Source organism: Hemiscyllium ocellatum, chromosome 13 (assembly GCF_020745735.1).
Source record: "Hemiscyllium ocellatum isolate sHemOce1 chromosome 13, sHemOce1.pat.X.cur, whole genome shotgun sequence".
Taxonomy (NCBI): Eukaryota; Metazoa; Chordata; class Chondrichthyes; order Orectolobiformes; family Hemiscylliidae; genus Hemiscyllium; species Hemiscyllium ocellatum.
The window spans coordinates 73,708,634-73,734,811 of NC_083413.1; the positions used below are offsets into that span (position 1 = coordinate 73,708,634).

Below are 26,178 nucleotides of genomic sequence, written 5' to 3' on the forward strand. Positions count from 1 at the left end.
GCATTCCATGAACTCACGACTCGCTGAGTAAAGAATCTACCCCTAACATCTGTCCTATACCTACCACCCCTTAATTTGAAGCTATGCCCCCTCATAATAGCTGACTCCATACGTCAGATTGTATAGTCTGGGATAGTTTTGTCTTTTCAGTTTTATGGCACAGGTCTCAGTCCCAGTTAATCTGAAGGAGTCAGTATTGCCTTTTAGATGATAAAAGTCATGTTTGAATTAACTGGAACAATCACTGGTGATTAGGTGTGGAATATTGTAATGATTCAAATTGGGATGTGAATTGTTAGGTGTGGTGTATATGAATGGTTAATAATAACATTTGATGTATTTGGATGGCTGATGTACTGAGTAAGGATTTTTGCTTTACACACTAATGAGTGACTGTGTATTTTAATTTTCAGGTAACAAAGGTGCAGTGGGAGTGTCTTTCATGTTTAACGGTACATCCTTTGGATTTGTCAACAGTCACCTAACCTCAGGAAGTGAGAAAAAGCTAAGGTAAGAGTAGAGTGGAACTGATAGGCTTCTCATAGACACGTGGTGGTACTTTGCAAATCTTTAATTCATGTAAAATTCATTGGAATAGTGGCGTTCATTGAAACAAACACTGTATCTCACGATAGTTACTCAAAAGATGTATACCCGTGCAATGATAAGCAGGTAATCACTCATCATTGATTCAGAAGATGCAAGTGCCGCTCAGTGAATCTCCTTGACCTTTTCTGGAAGTGTCCTGTCAAATGAACTGTCGAAAACTCAAAGGATCCCCAAGGTTTGGTGATACAATTGCAACTTTCTGTGCTTAAATCAATGACATGGAAGGCAGTTTGAACTTTCAAGAGGAAATACAGATCATGGAATCCCTACATTTTGGAAGCAGGCCATTCAGCCCATACGACCCACTGAAAAGCATCCCACTCCCCTGCACTGTCTTTGTAACCCTGCATTTCCCATGGCTAATGCACCTAGCCTACACACTGCTGGACACTATGGGCAATTTAGTTTGGCCAATCCACCTAACCTACAAATGTTTGATCTGTGGGAAGAAGCTGGAGCACCCAGAGGAAACCCACACAGACACTGGGAGAATGTGTGAACACCACACGGACTGGAGCGCAAAGGTGGAATCGAACCCGAGTCCCTGGCTCTGTGAGGCAACAGTGCTAACCACTGAGATACCGTGCTGCCCTCTGCTGGCTGGCTGATTCCCTGGGATTTGCATTGGCATACCGTATTTGAATTCCACTAAAATGTAGCAGGCATCCAAAGGCTGTTTGGCAGGTCCTAAATTTTGAAGGTGAGTTGAGTTTTGGGCTGTGTGGGTTGCAGATGGCTAAGTTACTGGAGGTGGGGTTTTTGTAGGTTTCAATGATGGAGGAACTAAAGCAGGTGGAGATTGGGACCTGAAGGCACCTCTGAATTCCCTCTGCCCCAGAAGAATGTTTGAAACATGCTCAGGCCAGACCTCTGCTGAGAGTTATAAACTTCCCTACTGGTTGGAGCATCAATTCCAAGCACTTCATTAAAATGGCCCAAGGCAACGTCTGGCTCAAAATAATCATTGAGGTGTTAAGCAACTAGTAAATGTATCACTTCAGTTTTAACGCCAGTTGCTACCTATGCATTAAGACTGAGTTAAAATCATCTCACTAGGATTAAGTAAACTCTTGGCTCAGCAGTAATTCCAAGAGTTGGGATTTAGTTTCATACTGACCAAAGAATTTCATGTTTTAGTCATGAGTCCCTGATAATCATCTCCCCTCTAAACCTGCACATCATGGGTTTGAGTCCCACTGTGGCTACCTGAGGAAGCAATCTAGGCTCACACACACACTTGTGCTGCACTGCTGAATAAATGAGTTCACCTTCAATCTGAAGCAGAGCCTGCTGTCTCAGATCGATGTAAAACATCCCCTGGTGTTATTCCAAGACGAACGGAGGCTACTGCTGGAGTCCTGACCATCATTTTGTGTAGGACTGAAAAAGCCCTTGGTGAGATCCTGCTGTGCCAAGTTCCCTGCTGTGAACTTTTTCTCTGTTACAACAGGGACTTCTCTTTCCAATGCTTTTTGGCTGTTAGGCATTGGGATGGCCTTGGGTCATACAGGTACTGTGTGATGCAAACCTTTCTCCCAAGAAGCTATCACTGTGCAGATGTTGCTGTCGATGGCTGATTGAATGATAAATATGCCATTCGGAGCTACATGGGCCAGCAAGATCCCACTCTGACCATGCTGAGTTGAGTGATCTTGATGTGTTATGTTTGGGCTGGGTGTCTGGATTCCTGGAGGATTGAAGTAAAAGAAGATAAATGGAAATACTTCTGAACAAGTTGTTGTGATCCAGAACGCACTGCCTGAAAGGATGTTTGGAAGCAGGTACAAAACTAACTCATAAAAGCAACTTGAATAAAATCTTGAAAACCTTTGAAAGGCTATGGGCTTGAAATTAACTGGCACACTCTTGCCGAAGGCTAGTTTGGCCATGATGGATCAAGTGCCTTATTAGGTGGGGTATGATTCTCTGAACACCTACACTCAAGTGGCAGGAAGGGTAAATACATTTTAACAAAGGAATTTAAAGTAATTTGAAAGGGATCTATTTCCTTAAGGACATTTGGTTTGTTCTGATCTGTTTCTCATTTTCTCCTTTGGCAGGCGAAATCAGAACTATATCAATATCCTGCGCTTTCTGAACCTCGGAGACAAGAAGTTGGGTCCATTTGACATTACCAATCGGTTCACACATCTGTTCTGGCTTGGAGATTTGAACTACAGAGTGGAGCTTCCAACACAGGTCAGAGCAGCAGACTACAGTACCTCTCATGACCATTTCACAAATCGCATTTCTCTTTATTGTCTTTATTCACCCCCTACTCTACTGAAGGTGCTGGTCAATGTTGAAATACCACAGCGAGTTTTATACCTCGCGTCTATGTCAGCCTAAAAGGGATGCGAGGTTTTTCTTCTTTTGAAAGGTGGGAAGTCCATGTCACCCCAACACTGTCTGAGGATTAAGCTAAATCACTTGCCCAATGCAATGCCTTGTCAGTTGTGCAGACAAGAGCTTATGCCTTGAATCACTTGAGCTGTGCGCTCCTTACAATGCCAACCTGACTCCCAGTGCCAACCTGACAGAGGTGAGGTATTTTACACAGGGTCTGAGCAGTTATCCATGCTTCTGAATCTTAGCTTTCTGTGGATATTCAATGGGAGCATATTCAAGACTGTGATCAATAGATATTTAGGCACTAATGGATTCAATAGATATGGGTCAGTGAGGGAAAGTGAAGTTGATTAGCATCAAGTCATTAATTTTCGGTCAAAACCCTTTCCTAACATTACTGTTAGTCTATCAACCTACCCCAAGCACTGTTTACAGCTACCACCTCTAGGGTGATGAGGATAGTAATAAATGCGGACCAACAAGGTCCATAACCCAAGAAGAAATAAAACAAAAGAAATTCATTCAGGATTTTATTAAAGAATGAAGCAGGTTCGATGGGCTGTATGGCCTATTCCTGATCCTGTCTACTATATTCTTATCAATATCCCAACACAAGGTAGGCCTCATCTCACTTCACGCACAGAAGATACCCTTTACATTTCTGAAAAGGAAGATATGATGCTCTCTGGACGGCAACACTCATGGCATCATTGTCTTTCCATATAATCAGCACGTTTTTCAAATGAGAGTCTTTCAGGCAGCTAACCAGCTCTGTGACCATTTTAAGTCTATTGTAATAACTGGACCAACAATCCAAAACATTGAATTATTTTAAATGGATTCTACGGGGGAGGGTGGCTATTTTTGCCAAAACACAATGAAAGTGACTCCTCACTGGGGTAGGTCTTTTTGTGCAGGATGACATTGTGATCTAACCTCTCCATTTTGAGCAGGAGGCGGAGAATATTGTGGAGAAGATCAAACAACAGCAGTACCAGGAGCTACTAACCAAGGACCAGCTCATCATGGAGAAGAATGACAAGAAAGTTTTCCTTCAATTCCGTAAGAGCATGTAGCAATAATGCACGCGATCTTGGGTAAAGCGAAGGGTCTAGGCCTCAGCCTGAACTTCCAGGAGAGACACAATGAACACTCTTTGAGTTTTTTGCTGCCTCTGTTAAAACAGATGTCCTCCTCATACTTACAAAAGCCATGAATGAAATTCTCGCAACAATCCTTCTAATTGACCTTTGATTCCTGTTTTCCTGGAAGTAGAAGACTTCTACTTTCTGGTATTTCTGGTTCCCTTTATTTTTCTTTTTTATTACATCCAGAGGTGCTCCTACACCCATCTGAATTTTTTATTCCCCATCACTAAGTCACCCCCTTGGTTGATTTTTTTTTCATCTATTAACCAGCACCGCAAATCACCCTTGTTGTCCAATGAATTCATTTACATTCAAAGCTCATTAAGGGCGTGAATATAACCAGGGAACAGGAATAATCAGTAGGAATGACTCCCCTCCACAGCTCACTGCCTTGGCCTGTTTATGGCCAGCCTGGCTAGGCCCATGAGGAGGTCCTCAGGTATACCCACACCCCTCCACACCGGATGCCCAAATATTGGGTGCAGGGGTCTGAAGTGCAACTCAAAGCATAGCAAAAGAGTTTTGACAAAATGGAAAAGTGGGCGGGGTCACCCTCAGTCCACGGTCTCCACATTATCACAAAATAAATTGTGCTGAGAATCCGTAAACCACCGTAGTCTGTGGTACTTTTGTTCACTACACTTTGGGAAGATTGACATCAGATGATACTTAGTGTGGAAAACAAGTGGCCTTGCATTTTTGGAGGTAGAATGAGACAACTACACACAAAGTAGTAAAACTTTATTAGACATGAAGAGTAAAGAGAATTTGGATTAAGGTGTACAATTTATTGAAATGAGATGGTACGTGTTTATAAACAGGGGGATTCTGGAAACTTGGTGTACGAGTACAGGCAGGGAGGGGGCAATCCCAAAAACTGGATAGTCTAGAGATGCAGGTGATCAGGGACCATGGGCATGTTAACACTAAGCCTACAGGCCCCCACTGGCTCCTTCAGGTAGTGCAGCAATGAAGAAGATGGAAGATTTGACTCGTGCAATATCAGGGAAATTCTGAATGTGGAATGAGAAAGGGTGGGCTGGTGCGACAAAGACTACAGGGAATCCCAGGGCTGGGAAGCAAGGCTGGCAACGGTAATTGGGATTGGGAAAATATAGGCCAGGATTGGCCATGACTGGGAAGGCTATAGGCCAGGATTGGAGGAACGAGCATCAAACTCCATTGCTGTCTGAAGTAGTGGATGGAGTTAATTTTGGTCAAAAGAAGCAGGAGAATTGACTTAGATGGATAGCACTTTTCAGAAAACCCAGAACAGGTGTAAATAGCTAGACAAATAATCTGAGGTACAGTTCTATGATTCAAGCTATTACAGGAGGGAATCAACTTCAACATGGAACATAGGGTTTATAACTGGAATATTGATCTGAAGTGCAGAGCCTGATTGGATCACTGGTAAATGCACTGGTAGTAAAGGTTTGTTCTGATTTGGAAATGGTCTGGAGCATGGAAGAAAAATTTAATATGAGCTCAATGTCTCAGTGTTACCTGGCGTGGTGTGAAGCCATGTCACCTAGAAGGTAGTTCTTTTGAATGTTGGTCTTTGAAGATCTCAGAGGGACAGCAGTCTCTATTGAAACGGTGCATATCAACAGTGGCCTCATTACATTTACATAGCACCGCTTATGTTGTGAAAGAACCCAAGCTGCTTCACTGGAGCATCAAACACAAACTGATACCAAGCCAAAGGAGATAAATGCTTAGTTATGGAGGTTGAATGAATGTCTTAGAGGGAGTGAGAGGGAATTGGAGACAGAAAGTGGTTATGTGTCAAAGGCAGGTTCCTGAATTTGAACACTGTCCAATGGAACAAGATGTCAGAGTCTGTGGTAGCTCTACTCTGGGTCTAAGTGTGAGCCAGGCACATCTCAGGGTGTTCTGGAGTCCTGCTCCAGATGTGTGCATTCTGGGTACCCTGCAAGTGAAGGCCTGCCTGAGCTGAGCTATCTATGTACTAAGGGGTATGAGAAGCTCTGATCTCCCCAACCTGCTGAGCTGAGAAATCAGCAATGTCCAGGAACCTGGCCTTCCCTGTCACAGTGCGATAAGGTGGGACACCAAGGCAGACGGTATCATACTTGGCTGCGGGCAGGAAGAGAAAAAGCAGGAAATCACTTTATCATTATATTTTTTTCACCTTGCAGAGGAAGAAGACATCACCTTCCCTCCAACTTATCGCTATGAACGAGATAGCAGAGAGATGTACAACTTCATCAAACAGAAGCCTACAGGAGTGAGCATCACAATTATTGCTCCAGTCGGAGTTTATATTTTTTCATATATACCTTTTCATGAGTGATATCGCATTGGAATAAGTTATGGGGCCTACAGCTTTATTTAGTTCTATGTAGCGTGCTATAGTTTTGCATACAAAATGGTTGAGGTACAGAGTGTAACTTCTACATTATTTCAACAACACAGCTCAGATCTATTCTCAGAATGGGAGTCCCATCAGACCAATATATAGATTCACCTTTTTTCATACTGGCCTGCTGAATCAGTTTTCTCACGATATCTTCCATATCCACAACTGCCACAATCTGGAAAGACAAGGTCCTGGGAATACCATTACCTTTCTTGATCCTTCCAAACAATACACACAGAGGACAAGTAGAGTTCTTTCTGTGCCCAGAGACAGTATAATGTACTACGTCATGGACCCAAATGTGTGTAACTGTCGTAATTGACCTAGTTCTGATACACTTTACCATATATTTACCAAATCCTATGTTGGAAAAAATCTTACCCTGTTAAATAGCATTCAAAAAGCTAGTGACAGCAAGTGTTTGGCAATGAACTAAAATGTATATTGGTTCAGAGCATTCCCTGAAGACGATGTCACTTTGCAGTAAATGCAATCCTACATTTGGGAATGTGTGTACAGTACAGAGAGCTTCCCCAGAATGATGAGCAATCATTCACAGTGACTCACATTGATTGCCTACTGAGTGGGTGAAGGTTTGTGACTCTCTTTATATCAGCTCATCCTAAAGCAATCAAACGTTATCCATTCTGGGCTGTGTTTTAATAGTTTTGGGTAGTTTATTACCCTGGATCACTGACCTGATTGCTGCACACTATCATGGGGCATAATCTGCTCCATGTTTATCTGGTCAATGCGATTCTTCTGGTCTAGCTGCCTCTCAGTCTCCAGGGTCCTCTTCTTCCTGATGGGAAAAGGTGGTTCAGACCCTAGCTGTTCAACATTGTGGTCAAGATTTTCCTAGGGTTCTTCAGAACTCTGTCTTGTTGCCCAAACCGGGCAGGAAGTAAGGGTGGATGTGTCAAAATGGAGCTGCCTTCTCTCCACATTGTTTTTTTTAACTGAAAACATGAAATGACGTTTGCAGTTGGGTCTTCACTGTAGAGGAGTGGGTGGAGCCACCTGAAAAGCAGTCTCTGCTTGTTCGTATACCCAGGCAGGAAGGGGTTCTATGCCTGCCTGGAGGCCTGGTCCCCTGGTCTGTTACAGGGAGATCACCACCTCCAGGCAGTTAAACCAGTCCCTTCCACCTCAGGGACCCTGGAGTCAAGTTGGATTATCTCCAGTAACCACCATCGATTGATCTTACATCACCACTGATTAATTTACTTGGCTAGCCATATCATGAAGATGAGGCGGTTAACCCTGCTGCTCTGACCCTTCCTATCCCATGCCTGGGAAATTATCCTTGGAGTAGGATGAAGCTGAGGCACATCAGATAGTGGTGCTACTTTTAGGCTCACTTGTCTCAAACTCCAGCCTAGAATCTATTCACTCAAATCTTTTTACTCGAAGGGTTGTGTTTTTTGAGTTTTGTCTACCTCTGCTCACCCTGTGAATAGTCACTACCATCTCTGTTTCTGTGCTATCCCAAGGCCCTGCTATGTCTATTCCTGTCTTTTAGATGGAGCACATTCTAAAGAGTATGATCTTGAAACCTTTAGCCGTGGTAAGGGGCCCATTGATTCTCAGTACAAAGACCATGTACTCCAGGGAGACCCAGTCTCCAACACTTGGTGCAGATGGGCTGTCTGTGAATAGACAATTGCTCAATGGTTGAGCTGCAGCTTTGACCAGACCTGATAGCAGCTTCTGTCCTCAATGGCAATAACTTACATTTATATCGGGGATACGTTCCAAGGCACTTGACGGGGCCTTGTTACCAAACAACATCTGACACCAAGCCACATGTTGGGACAGGCAATGAAAGGCTGAGTCAACCAGACAAGGGTTTTAAGCACATCTTAAAAGGGGAGAAGTGAGAGTTAAAAGGCAAACTTTAGGGAGAAAATTCCAGTCCTCGTGGATAACAAAGTATGATGGCTATTGTTGGAGTAATGAAAACCAGGGCTGGACGAGAGGTGAGAAATCTCAGATAGATTGCTATAGAGGGTAAAGCACCATAAAAGTGGAGCTTTCAGAAGGAACTGTATTAAACGTAGAGGTTTCTTCCTACATGGCCAGTAACTAATGGTTCTCTCCTCAGCTAAAGTACAACCTGCCGTCCTGGTGTGATCGAGTACTATGGAAAAGTTACCCCAATGTACACGTCATGTGTCAATCTTATGGTGAGCAGGATTACTAGCCTTTTTGTATGAACTTGATTTGCTTCCACTGACTTGTGTGCATTTATAATATCATTCGCTTGTCACCAACAGTGAAAGGTTGAACAGGAACTCTTTGCCTATGATTTCAAAAGATTATTGGGCAGCTGCATGAGGAAAATAAAGTCAGGGTTATGGGGACAGAGCTGAAATGTGGGATTGCTGTAAAGACAGCCAGCGAGTGGGCCGAATGGTCTTCTGTGCCATAATGACTCTGGATTATTAATAGAAGGAGGTACCAGCACAGAAATTCAGAGCAACCAGGTAGTCAATAGTGGACCACATGAAGCATCAGGTTTCCTAGGGGCCATGAATAAAGAGGATGGTGGAGTATCCCCAAGCAAAAGAACGTTCTTATGTCACTCGTGTTAGTCCCCACAAAAGAAACCATTGAAGTCATTGATCGCCTTCCCTTCTACCATGCTCTTGACAGTGAAATCCAAGTCATCACCACTCATTGCATTAAAAAAAAGTTCTTCCCCATGAACCCCCTCTGTCGCTGGCCCATAACCTTAAACCTGGGTTGCACAATCCTTGTAGCTTCAGTGAAAGGGACAAAGGGACTGTCCTTTGTTCACCTTATCTAAATCTATCAAAATCGTGTCAGGCATTTGTCAAATATTATCATCTGTTAGAGGTTAACGTTATTGTGCAGAGGGTGGTGCCTGTGTGGAACGAGCTGCCAGAGGAAGTGGTGGAGATAGCTACAATTACAACTTTTAAAAGGCATCTGGATGGGTACGTGAATGGGAAGGGTTTAAAGGGATATGGGCCAAATGTTGGTAAATGGGACTAGTTCATATTGGGATGTCTGATCAGCACAGATGAGTTGAACCAAAGAGTGCTGTATGACTCTGAGTTTCTGAAAAGTGTGTGGTGAAAACTGAATGGGTTTTTCTTCTGCCCTAAGGGTGGAAAATCATCATTGTGTGCAGACAGGTTCGAGATGCTGGGGCTCTTTAAGGGGAACAGTTGTAGCAAAAATATTGCCAAAGTGATTTAAATTTGCAGCAGCAGAGACTATTTGCCATTTTTTTGATGATCTGTTATCACCCTTCGCTTGACTGAAGGCACAGTGGGACTTGGTGATGATCTCTTGTCACACCTCCCCATTGCTACAACAGCTATAGGCATGGAGTGGAGTGATGATGAGTAGGGTAGCAGTGGAGTCTCTCACTCTCACTCTGACCCAGAGCCACTTCAGGAGATACTAGGACAGATGACTGACATTTAGTCAGAGAGACTGATTTTAAGGAGCAGTTTAGAGAAAAAAGTGAAGCTAGGGAGGAAATTCCAGAGCTTAGTACCTGAGCCACAGCGACCAATGGTAAGGTGATCATAATTTGTTCAAGAAGCCAGAATTAGATGAACAGATGTCCGATAGGTAAGTGGGTCTAGAGAAGAACATAAGGATAGGGATGGGCAAAGCCATGGAGGTTTCCAAAGCAAGTACAATTGAGACATTTCTCAACTGAGAACTAGTGTAGCTCAGAGATTACGGGGATGAAAGGTGAACAAGGCTTGATGTGAGTTAGGATGTATATTGGATGAGCTGATATTTATGGAATGTAAACTGTGGTAAGAGTATGTTGGAATGTAAAGCCTGTCCGTAGGAAAGGTCTCGGTGAAGGCTTCGGGTGACGTTTTGAGCATAGAACCAGAACATAGAAGCAAGTGCGTTGGAAGTCAGAAACTCAACTTGAGATCAAATAAGACACTAAGATTGCGTACAGTCTGCTTCAGCCTCAGATAGTTACTGGGAGATAGATGGAGTCAGCAATGAATGGAAAGTATTAATAGGAGGGATGAAAACAATGCCTTTAGTCTTCCTAATATTTAGTTGGAGGAAATTTCTGGTCATCCAGCAATGAATGTCAGATGGAGAGCCTGATAACTTAGTCATGATACAGAAATCAAGGGAAGTACTGTTGGGTGTCATTAACATATAAAAAGTGGTAAAAAAGCAAAATTGATGGCTTTTTTCCTGAATGCGTGTAGTATTCACAACAAAGTCAATGAATCAACTGCATTAATACAGGTTAGTGGAATGATTACAGAGATATGGTTATAAGGAGATCAGTGCTAGGGACTAAATATTCGGGAGTATGTGACTTTTGGAAAGGACAGGCTGGAAGGAAGGGTAGCATTATTGATAAGGGATTGAATAAGAAATTATCCAGAATCAGAAGATGTAGAATACATATGAATGGAAATAAGAAATTAAAAAGGGTAAGAGGACACTGGCAGGCACATCTCAAGGCCCCTAACAGTAACTTTAAAGTGGGACAGAGAATAAATCAGGAGTTAATGAGGGCGTATTACAAAAGCTGTGCATTATTCATGGGTGATTTTAATCTTCATGTAAATTGGGAAAGTCAGCTTGACAGAGGAAGCCATGAGGAAGAATTTGTAGTGTATTGGGACAGCAGGAATGCAGATTTGGAGTTACAATCAGAATCACCATGATCTTATTAAATGGTGGAGATGGCTCAAGGGGTTGAATTTCCAACTCCTGCTCTAAGTTCTCATTCATATTTCACCTGGCCCCAGTGTAGCAGCAACATGAATGTTTTTTTCCCACTAATAGGTTCCTGCCATCTAGCCAAGAAGAGGTTCTGCCTACTTCACAACTGAGTAAAGTAGACGGTGAATTTTCAGTGCTGGTACAATAGTAAGTGTTTAGGTTGTATATCCCAGTGACTAATGGACTGTTTGAAACAGCACTTCCCTTTGGCTGTTCACAGCAGGAAGAGGACTGACCATATTCAACCAGCCATGCTTACATAACACAAATCGGTGCACAATATAAAATATGATAGCCTGACTTGGCAGCACTTACTGAACAATCTAAGTGTGCCAAAGATTACATTAATGATAAATGCAAGATTGACTGATAATCTTAAAATGTGGGACACTTCTACTTACTGGACACTGCATGTATTTAAATGCAAGGATTTGATTTGTCCAGGTATTGTGCCTGTTCAATTAAGCAAGAGCTTGAGGGACAGTGTTCCCTGATGCATTCTCCATCAATGGCCAATGGAGTTGTCTTGACCTTTTTATTATTCAAAACAAAGCTTTAGCATAGCTGCCGACTAGTGCATTCTCCGTAACAACAGAGTTGCAGTCATAGAGTCATACAGCATGGAAACAGACCCCTTGGTCCAACCAGTCCCATACTGATCATAATCCCAAATTAAACTGGTCCCACTTGCCTGCGTTTGGCCTACATCCCTCTGAATATTTCTTATTGATGCACTTAGCCAAATGTCTTTTAAATGTTGTAATTGTACCCGCATCCATCACTTCCTCTGGAAGTTCATTCCATGCACTCTGTGTATAAACTTTGTCTCTTGTGTCTTTTTAAATCTTCTTTTACTTTAAAAATATACCCCCAGTCCTGAAATCCCCACCCATCTTGACTAATCAGAATCCCCACTCGAGAACCAATCAGCACTCTCTTCTCATGCAGTATATTGTTGTTCCTTTTGTAATTTGGTTCCCTTGCATCTATTCCTGAGAAACACAAGATGATAAACTTCAACAGCATGTCTCTCTTTGTTTCAACAATACCCAGATTCTGCTCTTACTGAGCAACGGTTGGAGAGGATGTTTCCTAACCTTCCGAAGAGTGCCCCCTACTGCATCAAAGAGATATAACCAAACTTCGAGAGATGTTAATAGATTCAGTGAATAGACAATCATGTGTGGACATTCATCTTGGAGTTTATAGGATAGAACAGAGTACTTTGTAAATGGTGAAAAGCTAGGATCACTTCTGAAGAGACCTTAAGTTTCCAAGTACATTGTTGAGATTTCACAAGCACAAAAAATAATCAAGAAAAGGCAAATGGAATGTTGGCTTTTAATTAGAGGACTAGAATACAATGAATAGAATTTAAGCCCTAGCTCTATAAAGTCTTGGTTAGATCACACTTGGAACACTGTGAGCAGTTATGAGCACCAACCTTCCGGGGGGGATATTTTGTACTTGTTTAGACTTCAGTGTAGATTTGCCAAAATAATACCTGGACTCTGAGGGTTACATTAGAAGGAGAACATCTACAGGCATCTAAATGCCCTGGAATTTAGAATGTCTAAAGTTGATTTCTTTGAACTTTTAAGATATTGGGTAAATGAATGGGCCAGATGAAGAGAAACCATTTCTGCTAACTATCAGATCTAAACCTTTCTGAATTGAAGTTATGAAATCCTTCTTCATATGCAAATAGTGACAGGAGTGCGATGCTATCTTAAGTGTTAATTTTAACTCTAAGATTTTTGTTATCCAAGGATAATTAGGGTTTAAGGACCAATGTGGATAAATAGAGTTAGGTCACAGATCAGCATGATCTCAATGAATGGCAGACTAGGCTCTAAAGTTAAGTTGCTTTCTCCCGTTTTTGTCAATATGATCATCTGCCAGTTCCTACCCTGTCAACCCATGACCTCGATCAGTGGCGAGTTAATTTTAATCAAAAACTCCAGAGGAAGTGATGGATGCGGGTACAATTACAACATTTAAAAGACAGTTTTTTGTTATAACTCATCTATATTGACTCAATTTTGGATTTACATTTACTCACACTAACTTGATATCAGACCTTTACAGGAAGAAGGGGGAGCTTTCATATAGTTAGATTTCAAAAGTGACAGAGTGATACCAAAAGCTCTATCATATGTCTTGAGGCAAGGCATTAAGTAGCAATATTTTGTGTGTGCTGTGCAGTTAACAGTGACCGATGTTTAACAGTTGGTTTTTAATTGCAGGTTGCACCACAGACATCGTCACCAGCGACCATTCACCGGTATTTGCAACTTTTGAGGTGGGAGTTTCAACACAGTTTGTGTCAAAGACTGGTCAGTAGCCATGAATTCTTCTCCTATGCTCTTTTTACACTCTTAGGGTAAGGTATGGGCTTTCAATCAATTAAGAGACCCCTGTGGTTTGTAACTCTCAGCTAAGTCCCTGCACAGTTTGATATGAGCTCCCCCTACAGAGCTGTGAGCAATATACAGTGTGTCTTAAGTGACCACAAACCCAGCGGAGATCTTCATGGGAGTATTGTTTGCCAGAACTTTTCTCTCTGTGTAGAGTTCTGATCAGAAATAAAATGATGGGAGTCATTCGTAGCTGAGACTGTGCTAACCCATTGTCTTCACTCCTCAGATCCCAACAATGCTGCCTCTCCTGGCACAATCAACTTTATCAGGTGTGAAGCCAAGCTGAAAACTAAATCCAAGACTAGGTTCTTCATTGAATTCTACTCCAGCTGCTTAGAAAGTAAGGATGTCGTTTTGTCATTGTTCTCAACCAAACCAACCCCCCCACCCCACTCCATCCTTCCCCCCCACCCCCTCCCCCATCCCCCACCATGTGTGTTCATTGCTTTATACCGCATTGCCGCAATTCCTATGTGTGCGGTTGAGTCATTTCAAGAGACTTTTCTCCCCAGGAGAACAAATGGCACAAAATTAAATTCCTCAATTGCAAATAAATGTGCAAATTCTTCAGTCTGTCTCTCTCTCTCTTCATCTGTCTGTTGGTCTGCTGGTCTCCCTGTTTATTTGTCCTCATTGTCAGTTTGCCTCCCTGACTCTTAATTTCTGTCCTGTCAGATAGCTGCAGTTGATGAGCTAACACTGGTGCATGTGTAATGGGATGAATGGCCTCCTCCTGGCTATAATCAGTTGATTCCATTCAATGGAATCTGCCAACCAGCAGCAATGTAGCCTGGTTAAAGTCATAGAGGTGTACAGCACGGAAACAGACCCTTCGGTCTAACTTGTCCATGCCAGTCAGATATTCTCAATTAATCTGCTCCCATTTGCCAACACTTGGCCCGTATCCCTATAAACCCTTTCTATTCGTGTACCCATCATGTGCCTTTTAATTGATGTAATTGTACCAGCCTCCACCACTTACTCTGATGGCTTATTCCATACTTTTCATACTCGCATCATCCTTTATGTGATAAAGTTGCCCCTTAGGCCCCTTTTAAATCTTTCCCCTCTCACCCTAAACCTATCCCTTCTAGTTCTAGACTTCCCAGCCCAGGGAAAAGACCTTGTCTATTCACCCTATCTGTGCCCCTCATGTTTTTATAAACCTCTATAAGGTCACCCCTCAACCTCCAACACTTCAGGGAAAACATACCCAGCCTACTAAAGTTATTGAAGATTCTTATTGTTTGCCTACACTTAGCTCCGCATTGAGTAGGGATCTACAGTAACCTTGTGTTCCCTCTAGATCTTGTGAAAAGTGCTGAAGGTGAGAACCAGGAGTCAAGAGATGAGAATCTGACGGTTGTGTGGAGCACTCTCCCTGAGGTAATCAAAACTTGTTCTCTAATTTCTCATTGTCATTAGGTGAGTTTAGGATTGCAGATTCCATATGCTGGTCAGAACAATTGTAATAATTATGGACTATAATTCTACATTGTGTTTTAGAAAGAAGTTAACCCTTACCCTGCTGAATGAAAAGGAACTCTGTACAGTAAAAGTGAATAACCTATACCCTGCTAATAACCAGCTCAATACCAATCTAGAGTCTTCACCAATAAATGCTATGAATAAATCTCTTAGTTTGTTCTCACTTTGATGAATGGGGTACGATTTCACTGAAATTACAAAGAGGGGCAGTGGTTATACCCAAAACCTGACACAAGCAGGGTACAAACAGGAAACAGCACATCACCTGGAAAATTTGAGCATTCAAAAACCATTTGCAGAAATCCACAAAATGAGCTCATGAAGATTGAGGACCATGTTGTTAAATATCAAGTGACATGAATGGGTGTAACGTTAAAGAATTGAACAAAATGGGAGCAAATGGATATTAGTCAAGTTGTCAGAGGAAGTCATGAATTAACAATCAATTAAAGCAAGGTGTATCCCTCAGCCAACTATCTTTACAGTGCGACATAGACCTTGCAGAGCTGGTTCAAGATAGTCATTCCAGTGTGTCTCATGCGACCATGAACCCAGTGAATAGTGATGTATTTTGGGAGCTCCCCTGTCCTCATGCTAAGTAATTAAGTGACATGAGCATCAATTAAATGGTTTCAAAATTGCTAATGATACCAAAATAAGGACAGAGCAAATTATTACCAAGAGCGTGGGAGTCTGCAGGAGGATCAAGAAGAGGCTACAACTGTGTGAGTAGGTGGCTGAAAAAAATTAAGAGAAAAGTGGATCATAAAATTTTTTGAAAAGACAATTAGACATGATTCTCAATGGAACATGGAATCACAGAATCTCTAGTGTGGGGCCCATCTCCACACCAACCCTCCAAAGATCATCCCACTCAGACCCTCTCTATCCCTTGTATTCAACTTTTCCCATGTCTAATCCACGTAGCCTACACATCCCTGAACATTACAGGGCAATTTAGCATGGCCAGTCCACCTAATTTGCACATCTTTGAATTGTGGGAGGAAACCAACGCAGACATAGGGAGAATGTGCAAACTCCACACAGCCAAATGAACCCAGGACCTGGCACTGTGAGGCAGCAGTGCTAACCACTCAGCCACCATGCAACTCCAAGGAGCATTACTTTGATTACTTACAGTGTGGAAACAAGCCCTTCGGCCCAACAAGTCCATACCGACCCTCCAAAGAGCAACCCACCCAGACTCATTCTCCTACATTTACCCCTTCACCTAACACTACAATTTAGCATGGCCAATTCACCTAACCTGAACCTCCTTGGACTGTGGGAGGAAACTGGAGCACCCAGAGGAAACCCACACAGACACTGGGAAAATGTGCAAACTCAATACAGACAGTTGGATGAGGTGGGAATTAAACCCGGGTCTCTGGCACTGTGAGGCAGTGTGTCACTGTGCTGCCCATGCATAGGAGTAGAGGAGCAGAGAGACCTAAAAATACACTACTTAAATCATGAGATGTAAATACATTGACCTGTATTTTATTTCATGTGTTAAGAGATTATATCCCTTTATTTCTGAAGATATGAGAAATTGAATATATTAAGTTGTAAATTGGACTGAAAAAAAGCAAGCTGTTTAAAAACACAAATCCACCACAAGGCGGAGGTGAGAGAACCAATGAATTGCTGTTGGGTTGGGGGTTGAAATGCTCAAAAAGCGCTTATCAAATCCCAGCATAATCTTCAGAAAATATTAACAAATACAAAGTTTTGCATATTGATGCCTGGTTGTCACAGACAGAATACTATAAGACATAGGAGTGGAAGTAAGGCCATTCGGCCCATCGAGTCCACTCCGCCATTCAATCATGGCTGATGGGCATTTCAACTCCACTTACCAGCGTTCTCCCTGTAGCCCTTAATTCCTCGAGACAACAAGAATCTATCAATCTCGGCCTTGAAGACATTTAGCGTCCCGGCCTCCACTGCACTCCATGGCAATGAATTCCACAGGCCCACCACTCTCTGGCTGAAGAAATGTCTCCGCATTTCTGTTCTGAATTGACCCCCTCTAATTCTAAGGCTGTGTCCACGGGTCCTAGTCTCCTCGCCTAATGGAAACAATTTCCTAGCGTCCACCCTTTCCAAGCCATGTATTATCTTGTACGTCTCTATTAAGTTTCCCCTTAATCTTCTAAACTCCAATGAATATAATCCCAGGATCCTCAGCTGTTCCTCATATGTTAGACCTGCCATTCCAGGAATCATCCGTGTGAATACTTCCAGCCCCCATGAAAGAACATATTGGAGGTACATGCTGGATTCTGTATTACAAGGGAGATTACAAGAGTTTTCAGCTGACCACTTTAAGGAAAGAACCCACTGTCTGTGTCCCTCTCTCTGTCCCTGTCTCTCTCTGTCTGTCTCTCCTCTGTCTCTCTCTCTCTGTACCTTTCATGTGTCGGGATTAGCAGTTAAGAAATTAGCACTTTCATTGACGGTTCTCCCTTGCTTACATTAAAAATAAGTAACTGTACTTTAACTGGAGAATTACATAGCCTTGTGCTAAAAAGAATTTAAATCTTTTTGTGACCAACCAAGGAGGTTGAGGGGAACCAGCTCAGCCTTTCTTACCAGATCACAACAAAAACATTGAATTTACAGATGTGTCCGACATTGGATAAAATAACATTGGATAAAATAATTGGATAAAATTTGAGTGCCCTATTCTAAATAGGATACTAGAGCTATGTAAAATAGTGCAACTTTGTTTCAGTAAGATGATGCCAGGGGATGGGAGGATAACACTCAAGAGACTTGAGTTTTCTTATCAGACTGTGGAAATACAGCATATTTTGAAGTGTGTGAATATTGAAAGATTGATTCCACTGGATAATGAATCAACAGCAAGGAGATAAACTTGGGAAGAGTCCCTAGAAGGGTCAAGGGTGGGGGAGGGAAGGAGTGTTGTTCTTGGAAGAGGTTGTTAAAAATATACACGAGTCTAATGAAGATGAGTAAATCAGTGTTTAAGGAGAATAATATTAATGCTTAGAAAGTAAAAATATTATAGAATTTAAGAATGTAAGTAATAGGTGCATGAGGAGACCATTTGGGCTTCTCAAGTCTGCTTTGCTATTCAGTATGATGGTAGCTGATCCTCGTCTGATCTTTGACTCCATTTTCATCCACCCCCATATCCCTCATGGATCAGAAGTCTGTCTATCCCGGGCCTTGAATGTACACAGTGATGGTGCATCCGAGGTAGGGAATCCCTAAGATTCAAAATCCCAAGTGAAGGAAGTTCATCCCATCTTCTCGTGAATGATTTCCCGCTAAACCTGAGGCTGAGCCCCCGGGTTCTGTTCTCCCGGCCCTGGGAAAGCAACATCTCAGCATCTACCTGACAAACCTCTTCAGAAGGAGCAGGAAAATCCCGCTCCTCGGAGGCTGCCTGACCTGCTGTGCTTTTCCAGCACTACTCTAATCTAGACTCTGGTTTCCAGCATCTGCCGTCCTTGTTTTTACCTAAACCTCTTCAGAATTTTTTCTGTTGCAGTGAGACAGTACAATTAAATTAGTTTGTAAACTGAAGCTCTGAGGAATGGCTTACCGCAACAAAATGATGATAGCTGAATGGCCTTGTGGTGTCTGAGTCTTCTCAAAGTTTGAGACAATGACTACACTTTGAAAGTGAGCTTGGTCTGGACCATTAGACTCCAGACTTCAGGCTTGGCCTCCTTAACAGGATAATTTTGACTGGAACTGCAGTCAGCATTCCACAAATGATCTAAAAGCTCTAGGTTCATTGTTGTGAGGTACCAGAGGACAGCCTGTGTCCCAGAATCCATGCTAGCAGGAATCTGTCCAATCGAAAGTGTGTAGCAAACGTGTGTAAATGATTGAGTGACATACCTTAATGGAGCATTCAGTGCCACTCATCTTCAGAGTCTGGTCTCTTATCAGTTGTAACTCACTATCTTTCTCTTTGCTCCCTCCCCCATGACAGTTGATACCCATTATCTCTGATCCAGAGTATTTACTGGACCAACACATCCTCATTTGCATCAAATCCACTGACAGCTACGAGTCCTATGGTGAGTATGAGTACGTATGTATACATGGCTATGTAGACAGACCGTATGCAGAGATAGTTTAGGGCGCTGCCAACTGTGGTATCTTCTCCAAGAATAGCATGTGGAGACTAGAGGTGTAAGCTCGAAAAATGCTAAATGCTAAAGTCTCCCTGTTATAGGAAGGGAGAGGGTTAAGCTGGAGAGGGTTCAGAAGAGATTTACCAGGATGTTGTCAGGGATGAAGGGTTTGAGTTATAACAAGAGGCTGGGACCTTTTTCACTGGAGCATAGGACATTGTGAGGTGATCTTAGAGAGATTTCTAAAATAATGAGGGGTATAGATAAGGTGAATAATAAGTGTAGTGTTTTCTGTAGAATGGGGGATTTCAAGACTACTTTTAAGGTGAGAGGAGAAAGATTTTAAAAAGACACGGGGGCACATTTTTTACACAGAGTAGTTTGTGTGTGGAATGAACTTCCAGAGGAAGTGGTGGATGCAGGTACAGTTACAACATTTAAAAGACATTTGGATAAGTACATAAATAGGAAAGGTTTGGAGGGATTTTGGCCAAGCACAAATAGGTTGGATTAGTTTAGTTTGAGATGATGATTGGCATGGATTAGTTGGACTGAAAGTTAAAGATTGTGGTGCTGGAAAAGCACAGCCGGTCAGGCAGCATCCAAGGAGCAGGAGAATCAACATTTCAGGCACAAGCCCCTGACAAAGGGCTTATGCTCGAAACGTCAACTCTCCTGCTCCTCAGATGCTGCCTGATTGGCTGGGCTTTTCCAATGCCATACTCTTCGACTCTGTCATTCAGCATCGGCAATGCTCACTCTTTTTTTTTTAGACTTACAGTGTGGAAACAGGCCCTTCGGCCCAACAAGTCCACACCGACCCGCCGAAGCGCAACCCACCCATACCCCGACATTTACCCCTTACCTAACACTACGGGCAATTTAGCTTGGCCAATTCACCTGACCCGCACATCTTTGGACTGTGGGAGGAAACCGGAGCACCCGGAGGAAACCCACGCAGACACGGGGAGAACGTGCAAACTCCACACAGTCAGTCGCCTGAGTCGGGAATTGAACCCGGGTCTACAGGCGCTGTGAGGCAGCAGTGCTAACCACTGTGCCACCGTGCCGCCACTCTCTCCCTGACTGGTCCGAAGGATCTGTTTCTGTGCTGAGTGGCCCTATGACTCTGTGGCAAGTGAGCCCATCAAAGCACCCTCCTCTATTTCTTTAAGTCTGTCATTGAAAACCATCCCTCTAGGACATCAGCTATCCATTGAGACCTTTGAGAAGGAGTCAGTGGCCTTTCTTATTGAGCTGCTGTAGTTCATGGGCTGTTGTTTGATAGGACCTTCTAGAATCTTGATCCAGGGATGTTGGAAGCTGTATGAGTCTTAATGGACATGATGCAATGAAGTAGTGATTGACTGTTCAGCTGAATAAGACTTTATTGAGCTGCAAGCGAGTGTGAGACTCCTCCCACCACGTCAGCCATATGCTCTGTGTCCTTCCCTCCACCATTCTGAAGGTCTGTGCTCAGTGGTGGCTTCATGATGTGTACCTGTGGTCAGGGCAATGCTGTGCAGTAAAGCAAATGCTCATTTTCACCAGGCAGTGGAGTGAATGCAAGAGGACTCTGACGGGTTCCTCTGAGTGGGTTGAGTCATGGGTAGGAACATACCCACTGAACCTTGGTTCCTGGTGGGAATGCATAGCCCCTGGACTTGGGCAGAATGTGTGAATTCACTTTGTTTTAAAACTTCAGCACTGAGGTGGGGAACCAGAGGAGAGAAGAGAAGCATTTCATGTAGCAATTTGTTGTCACCTAGAATGCAATGCCTGAAAAGATGATGAAGATAGATTCAACCTTTCAAAGGGCAGTTAGATACATGTTTGTGAATGAACATTTATGGGGCTATGGGGGAACAGCAGTGGAGTTGCTTGTTTGGATCACTTTTTATGAAGGCTGGCACAAGTGCAATGGGCTGAAAGGTCATCTTCATTATTACTATTGAATAGCTGTAAACGGGAATAATTTTTTCTGTTAACGTGGTTGGTACACACTGTCCAGTTCTTGTAGATTCACGACATGATGCAGATCCCGAAGAAACTATTGAGTCCCTTGTACCCGTTTCAGCTCTTTGGCAGAACTAGATACCTTGATACAATCCCCCCTCCCTTTTCCCAAATGTTTCACCTTTCTTGTTGTATCTTGTTCAACTCTGAGAACCTGCCTGTGTTTCCTTGCCCCAGGTGAAGGCTGCATCGCTCTGCAAGCCAACTCAAACGAGATAACATTCAATATTCCACTGGAACACCGTGGCGAGGAGACTGGGACTTTCAGTGGCTCATATAAACTGATCATTTCAGAGCGAAAACAACGGGAGAAGACTTACGGTAATTTTCAGCTCTTTCTATTGAGGAATTCGGACCTTGTGTTTCGTTGCGATGCAGCAGGCCAGAATAATGTTGCGAATTTTGTATCAGTTGGGTATGTATATGTCAACAGTCTGATTGTGAAGAAGAATGGCTGATAACTGGTGAAAGATTAGCTTATGTGTAGGAGCTATCGTTCCATGAAGAGTATTGTGGTATGGTGGTAGTGTCTTTTCCTCAGGGTTCAGCTTGTACCTGCCAGTGAGATGGAGCTGAAGAGTTTGATAAAAATAATTATATGGAGCACTTTGCATCTGAGAGGTGGCAGAGCAAAGTAGAAGAATCTAGAATCCTTACAGTACAGAAACAGGCCATTTGGCCCAACAGGTCCATGCCGACCCTCCAAAGAGTAACCAACCAAGACCCATTCCCCTACCTTAGTACTCTACATTTCCCCTGACCAATGCACCTAACCTACACATCTCTGCACACTGTGGGCAAGTTAGCATGGCCAGTTCACCTAACCTGCACGTCTTTGGACTGTGGGAGGAAACTCACGCAGACACGGGGAGAATGTACAAACTCCACACAGTGCCTGTGGCTGAAATCAAACGCAGGCCCTGGGCGCTATGAGGCAGCAGCACTAACTACTGAGCCATCATGCCACCCTACTCCTTTAAAACCTTCCCCTCGGACTAAGCTCTCGCTGACTCATTTAAATATTCCTCCTTTAGTCCATACTCCATTTTAGTCTGCCCATTCCTGATGTGTTAATATCCTAAGATGTTTGGCCACATTAAAATCGCTACATAAATGCATGTTGTTGTCAGAGCAGAGTCCTGATTCTGTGCCCACCATTTATTTGCACTCCGGAAGGAGTCTCTAAATAATCAAATGGAGCAGGAGCTCTGAAAAAGAAATTGAGGGGCTCTGTGTGAATTGATAGCACTGAGTCCAGCTCCTGCTGCTATCACACTGACATCTGTTAATCTGCATAACCTAAAGATTTTTTTTTAGTACTGCCCACTTTTACCCATTAAGCCACCAGAATACTCCAAAGGTGATGTTTTAACACGCACGCCCCAGCAACGAAGTGACTGATCTCACTGCAGGTTTCAAAGCAAATTGCCCACAAAGATCTAGTATGGATTTCACCATTTTGCGTGTTAACTTAATTCTGGCTCCCTGGTTTCCAGGCCAAACAGCCAATCATATTGAAGAATTCTTACAGAGAGAAAATCAGAATGTAAAGTCAGAGGGGAAGATAAGGTTTGGGACGAACAAATGGTTGTAGAATCTGAAATATCAAAAACATTTTAAATAAAGGAACTTCATTAATAACATAAGGAATTTTGTTATCAACATTTAGCAATTTGATATTCCAAACATAAAGAAACGATTAGGTTGGGATATCTGGTCAGCATGGATGAGTTGGACCGAAGAGTCTGCTTCCGTGCTGTACATCTCTTTGACTCTATGATTCTAAATACAATATGCATAGTAGAAATATAGACAATACTTTTAGGTAAAAAATGAGGTCTGCAGATGCTGGAGATCACAGCTGCAAATGTGTTGCTGGTCAAAGCACAGCAGGTTAGGCAGCATCTCAGGAATAGAGAATTCGACGTTTCGAGCATAAGCCCTTCATCAGGAATAGGCTGTTATATTAGATTCATAGCACTCTATTTAAAATCTGTTATTTCTCATTCCGTAATGCATACATTTTTTGACGGTTTTTGCGTTGACACTAAATATGGAAAATCATTTGAATTTGCATGATTTCAAAAGGTTTCCTCTGAGAATATCAACAGCGCACCTTATGGACAGATGGGAAATAACATTTAACTGTGGAATGTGTCTATCAGTTTCACAGCTGTGTCAGCAAGCTGACAGTTTCATGGTCATTTCAATTGCAACATACAGGCCCCTAATGTGATAGTCATAGTCATAGAGATATACAGCATGGAAACAGACCCCTTGATCCAACTTGTCTGTTGGGAATAGATTTAATTGTGTTTGATTTTCTTTAATAAGTTTGACATTACGTTCTATAACAAAGTCCTTCTGTCATCGTGGCGACGTTCTCGCCGGCTCAGTGGGTATTCTATTGAATTTGCTTCTTGATTGTAGATTTTATCCAGTTGGAAAAAGATGAAATGATTTCAGTTAAGCAAAGCAAAGCAAACACTCATTCAGAGTTTCCGAAAACTTGGGACCGGCCAGGAAGGTAAGAGCCGACGCTCCTGCTTTCAAATCGGAGCTGGGATTGAGATTAAGGGTGAGGTTATGGTCGGGAATTGGGGCATCCTATGATTGAGGTTGGATTGAGTAGGATTTGGGATGTTCTGGGATTGGACTTGGATCTGAGGTACATTTGTGCCTGGAGTTGGATTCCTTGCCGTCCAGGTCCTTGTTCTTTCAGTGCCGTGAGGTCACAATATTCTACTGGGTGAGACACCACAAACAAGCAACTATTGAGTGCAGTCGGAAATGATTGGGTGAAAGACGGGAGAGTTTACGTAATTCCATCGTGACCTTAATAAACACAAAGGTTCCAGATGTGTTTTCGAGCATTTTGCCCTGAGTTCAGTGCATTTTAAAGAGGACAGTTTACCGGGATTATCCTGATTGGCCTAAACTATTTTTTGTTAAACTCCATAAGCTCTATCCAATTTTATTTGATTCAACCTATCCAAGCCTCTTCTACCAAAACTGAAAGGTTTCATTTTATTTATTGAGCTGCAGATAGATTTTGTGCAGAGGTTTCATAGTTCCTTTTGATGAAAACCATGAAGGGTGATTTCAGTTTATAAGTGAGAACTTCTGCCCACATCAAACATTTCCTCTTCCTTTCAACCTTAACACACAGGTTATATGCAGTGCGAACAAGTAACCCCTTATCTTTGTACTGCTGACGTGGTCTTGCTCACTTTGCAGACTGCATCCTTATCCAAACAGACTTCCAAAGCACCCTGTCCATCCAGATTGCATAACAGACGAAGGTAACAATGGGGGGATAAACAAAGACAGTACTTATCCCTACTTCCACCTCCCTTCTCTCCTTTCTCTCTCTCTATCTATCCTATGTATTTTTCTCTACTCTGTTTCCCATTTCTGTTTTGTTTAAATCTCTGACACTGCGCTTGGGAAAGAGAGAGCCCACTACTCTGCACATACCACAGCCCAGTTATTTTACAGTTGTTGGGGCATAGCTGCAGAGAATGGTTCTGAGGACACAGATATCAGCCCACGCATCTTGTGAGCAACAAGAAAAGATATTTAGCCTTTAGTTGGCCCATCAGCTTATTTTTTTCTATCTGATTAAACACAATTCTGTTTCCTGCTGGGGCAAGTAACAACTTTTTGCCGATAAGAATTGCAGGCTTTGTGCTGTCTAACAATCTGTTAGATAACCAAAGACCTCAAGCCCTCAGTGAGAAGAGTAGACGCTGCAGTTTCTGTATCTTTACGTTATCAACTTATCAGCGTTTTCACCGAAGATGGGTGGGCCGAAGGGCCTGATCCTGTGCTGTACCGTTCAATGTTCTTTGTAACTAACAGCTACACTCAAACACTCTCAGAGTGTAGAATTGGCATGACATTTGTGGAGTTCACCACTATTGCTTCAGCTTCCTGTTTTTTTCAATGTTGGTGGCAACTCGTGAGTTTAATCCTGATTTTGCTTCTTTTATAGTGACTCAGTGGTTAGCACAGCTGCATCACAGCGCCAGGGATTCGGGTTTGATTCCAGTCTCGGGTGACTGTCGGTGTGGAATTTGCACATTCTCCCCGTGTCTGCGTAGATTTCCTCTCACAGTCTGAAGATGTGCAGGTTAGGTGGATTGGCCATGCTAAATTGCCGATAGTGCCCAGGGTTGTGCAGACTGGACAGATTAGCCATGAGAAATGAAGGGTTACAGGGATAGGATAGGGTGTTTGGTCTGGGTAGGTTGTTTTCGGGAGGGTTGGTGTGGACTTGAGGGGCCAAATGGTATGCTCCCATACAGCAGGGATTCTATGATTCGAATTAATTGAATTTAAATTTCCCAGTTGTTCTTATGGAATTTGAATTTCTGTCTTCTGAGCATTTATCGAGGTCTCTGACCAAGTTAGGAGGAACAGCCGAGTCATCCTTTGAGCGATAGGATTTTCATCCCAAATACTGGGGAAGGCACTCTAAACCAGGAAAGATTGGTCTCAAAGGATGTTCCAAGCTTAATCTGTGTGAGCTATGAAGTGACATCTGTTCTTTCTCCTTTGCATCTCAGGGTGACCCAGAAAACGTCAGCACAACTCTTGGCTGAGGAAGCAGCTGCCAAAGTCCGAGATCGAGTGCCGCTACCAAGCGTCCCAGACACTACTTCCAAAGACAATAGCAAGCCCTCAAGGTACTTACATTGAGAACTGGTTGAAGCAGACAAGGCCCTAACTGACATGGGTCTTTCACCTTTGAACCCTGGGTTAGAATCAAATCCAAACCGACAGGATGAAAGGTTCGACACTTCTGAGGGCATCACTGTTTTGTATCCTTACGTGACCAAACTGTCATCAGTGTGACTACAGCCCTGCCCTAGCCAGGCATGCTGTGAGCAGAACAATGTATC

The 26,178-nt window shown here is 42.9% G+C and overlaps 1 protein-coding gene across 2 annotated transcripts in view; it reads left to right on the forward strand.

Annotated features, from left to right (window-relative positions):
- Positions 1–26,178, forward strand: part of inpp5d (inositol polyphosphate-5-phosphatase D) — a 110,776-nt gene that overhangs the window by 61,897 nt on the left and 22,701 nt on the right. For both annotated transcript variants that reach the window (XM_060834936.1, XM_060834934.1), the window contains exons 14-25: positions 414–510; positions 2,670–2,808; positions 3,912–4,020; positions 6,269–6,357; positions 8,594–8,675; positions 13,482–13,571; positions 13,882–13,995; positions 14,962–15,041; positions 19,114–19,201; positions 21,452–21,595; positions 23,705–23,801; positions 25,843–25,962. In XM_060834936.1, coding sequence (XP_060690919.1) covers positions 414–510; positions 2,670–2,808; positions 3,912–4,020; positions 6,269–6,357; positions 8,594–8,675; positions 13,482–13,571; positions 13,882–13,995; positions 14,962–15,041; positions 19,114–19,201; positions 21,452–21,595; positions 23,705–23,801; positions 25,843–25,962 — 1,249 coding nt within the window. The remainder of the gene's footprint in view (positions 1–413; positions 511–2,669; positions 2,809–3,911; positions 4,021–6,268; positions 6,358–8,593; positions 8,676–13,481; positions 13,572–13,881; positions 13,996–14,961; positions 15,042–19,113; positions 19,202–21,451; positions 21,596–23,704; positions 23,802–25,842; positions 25,963–26,178) is intronic.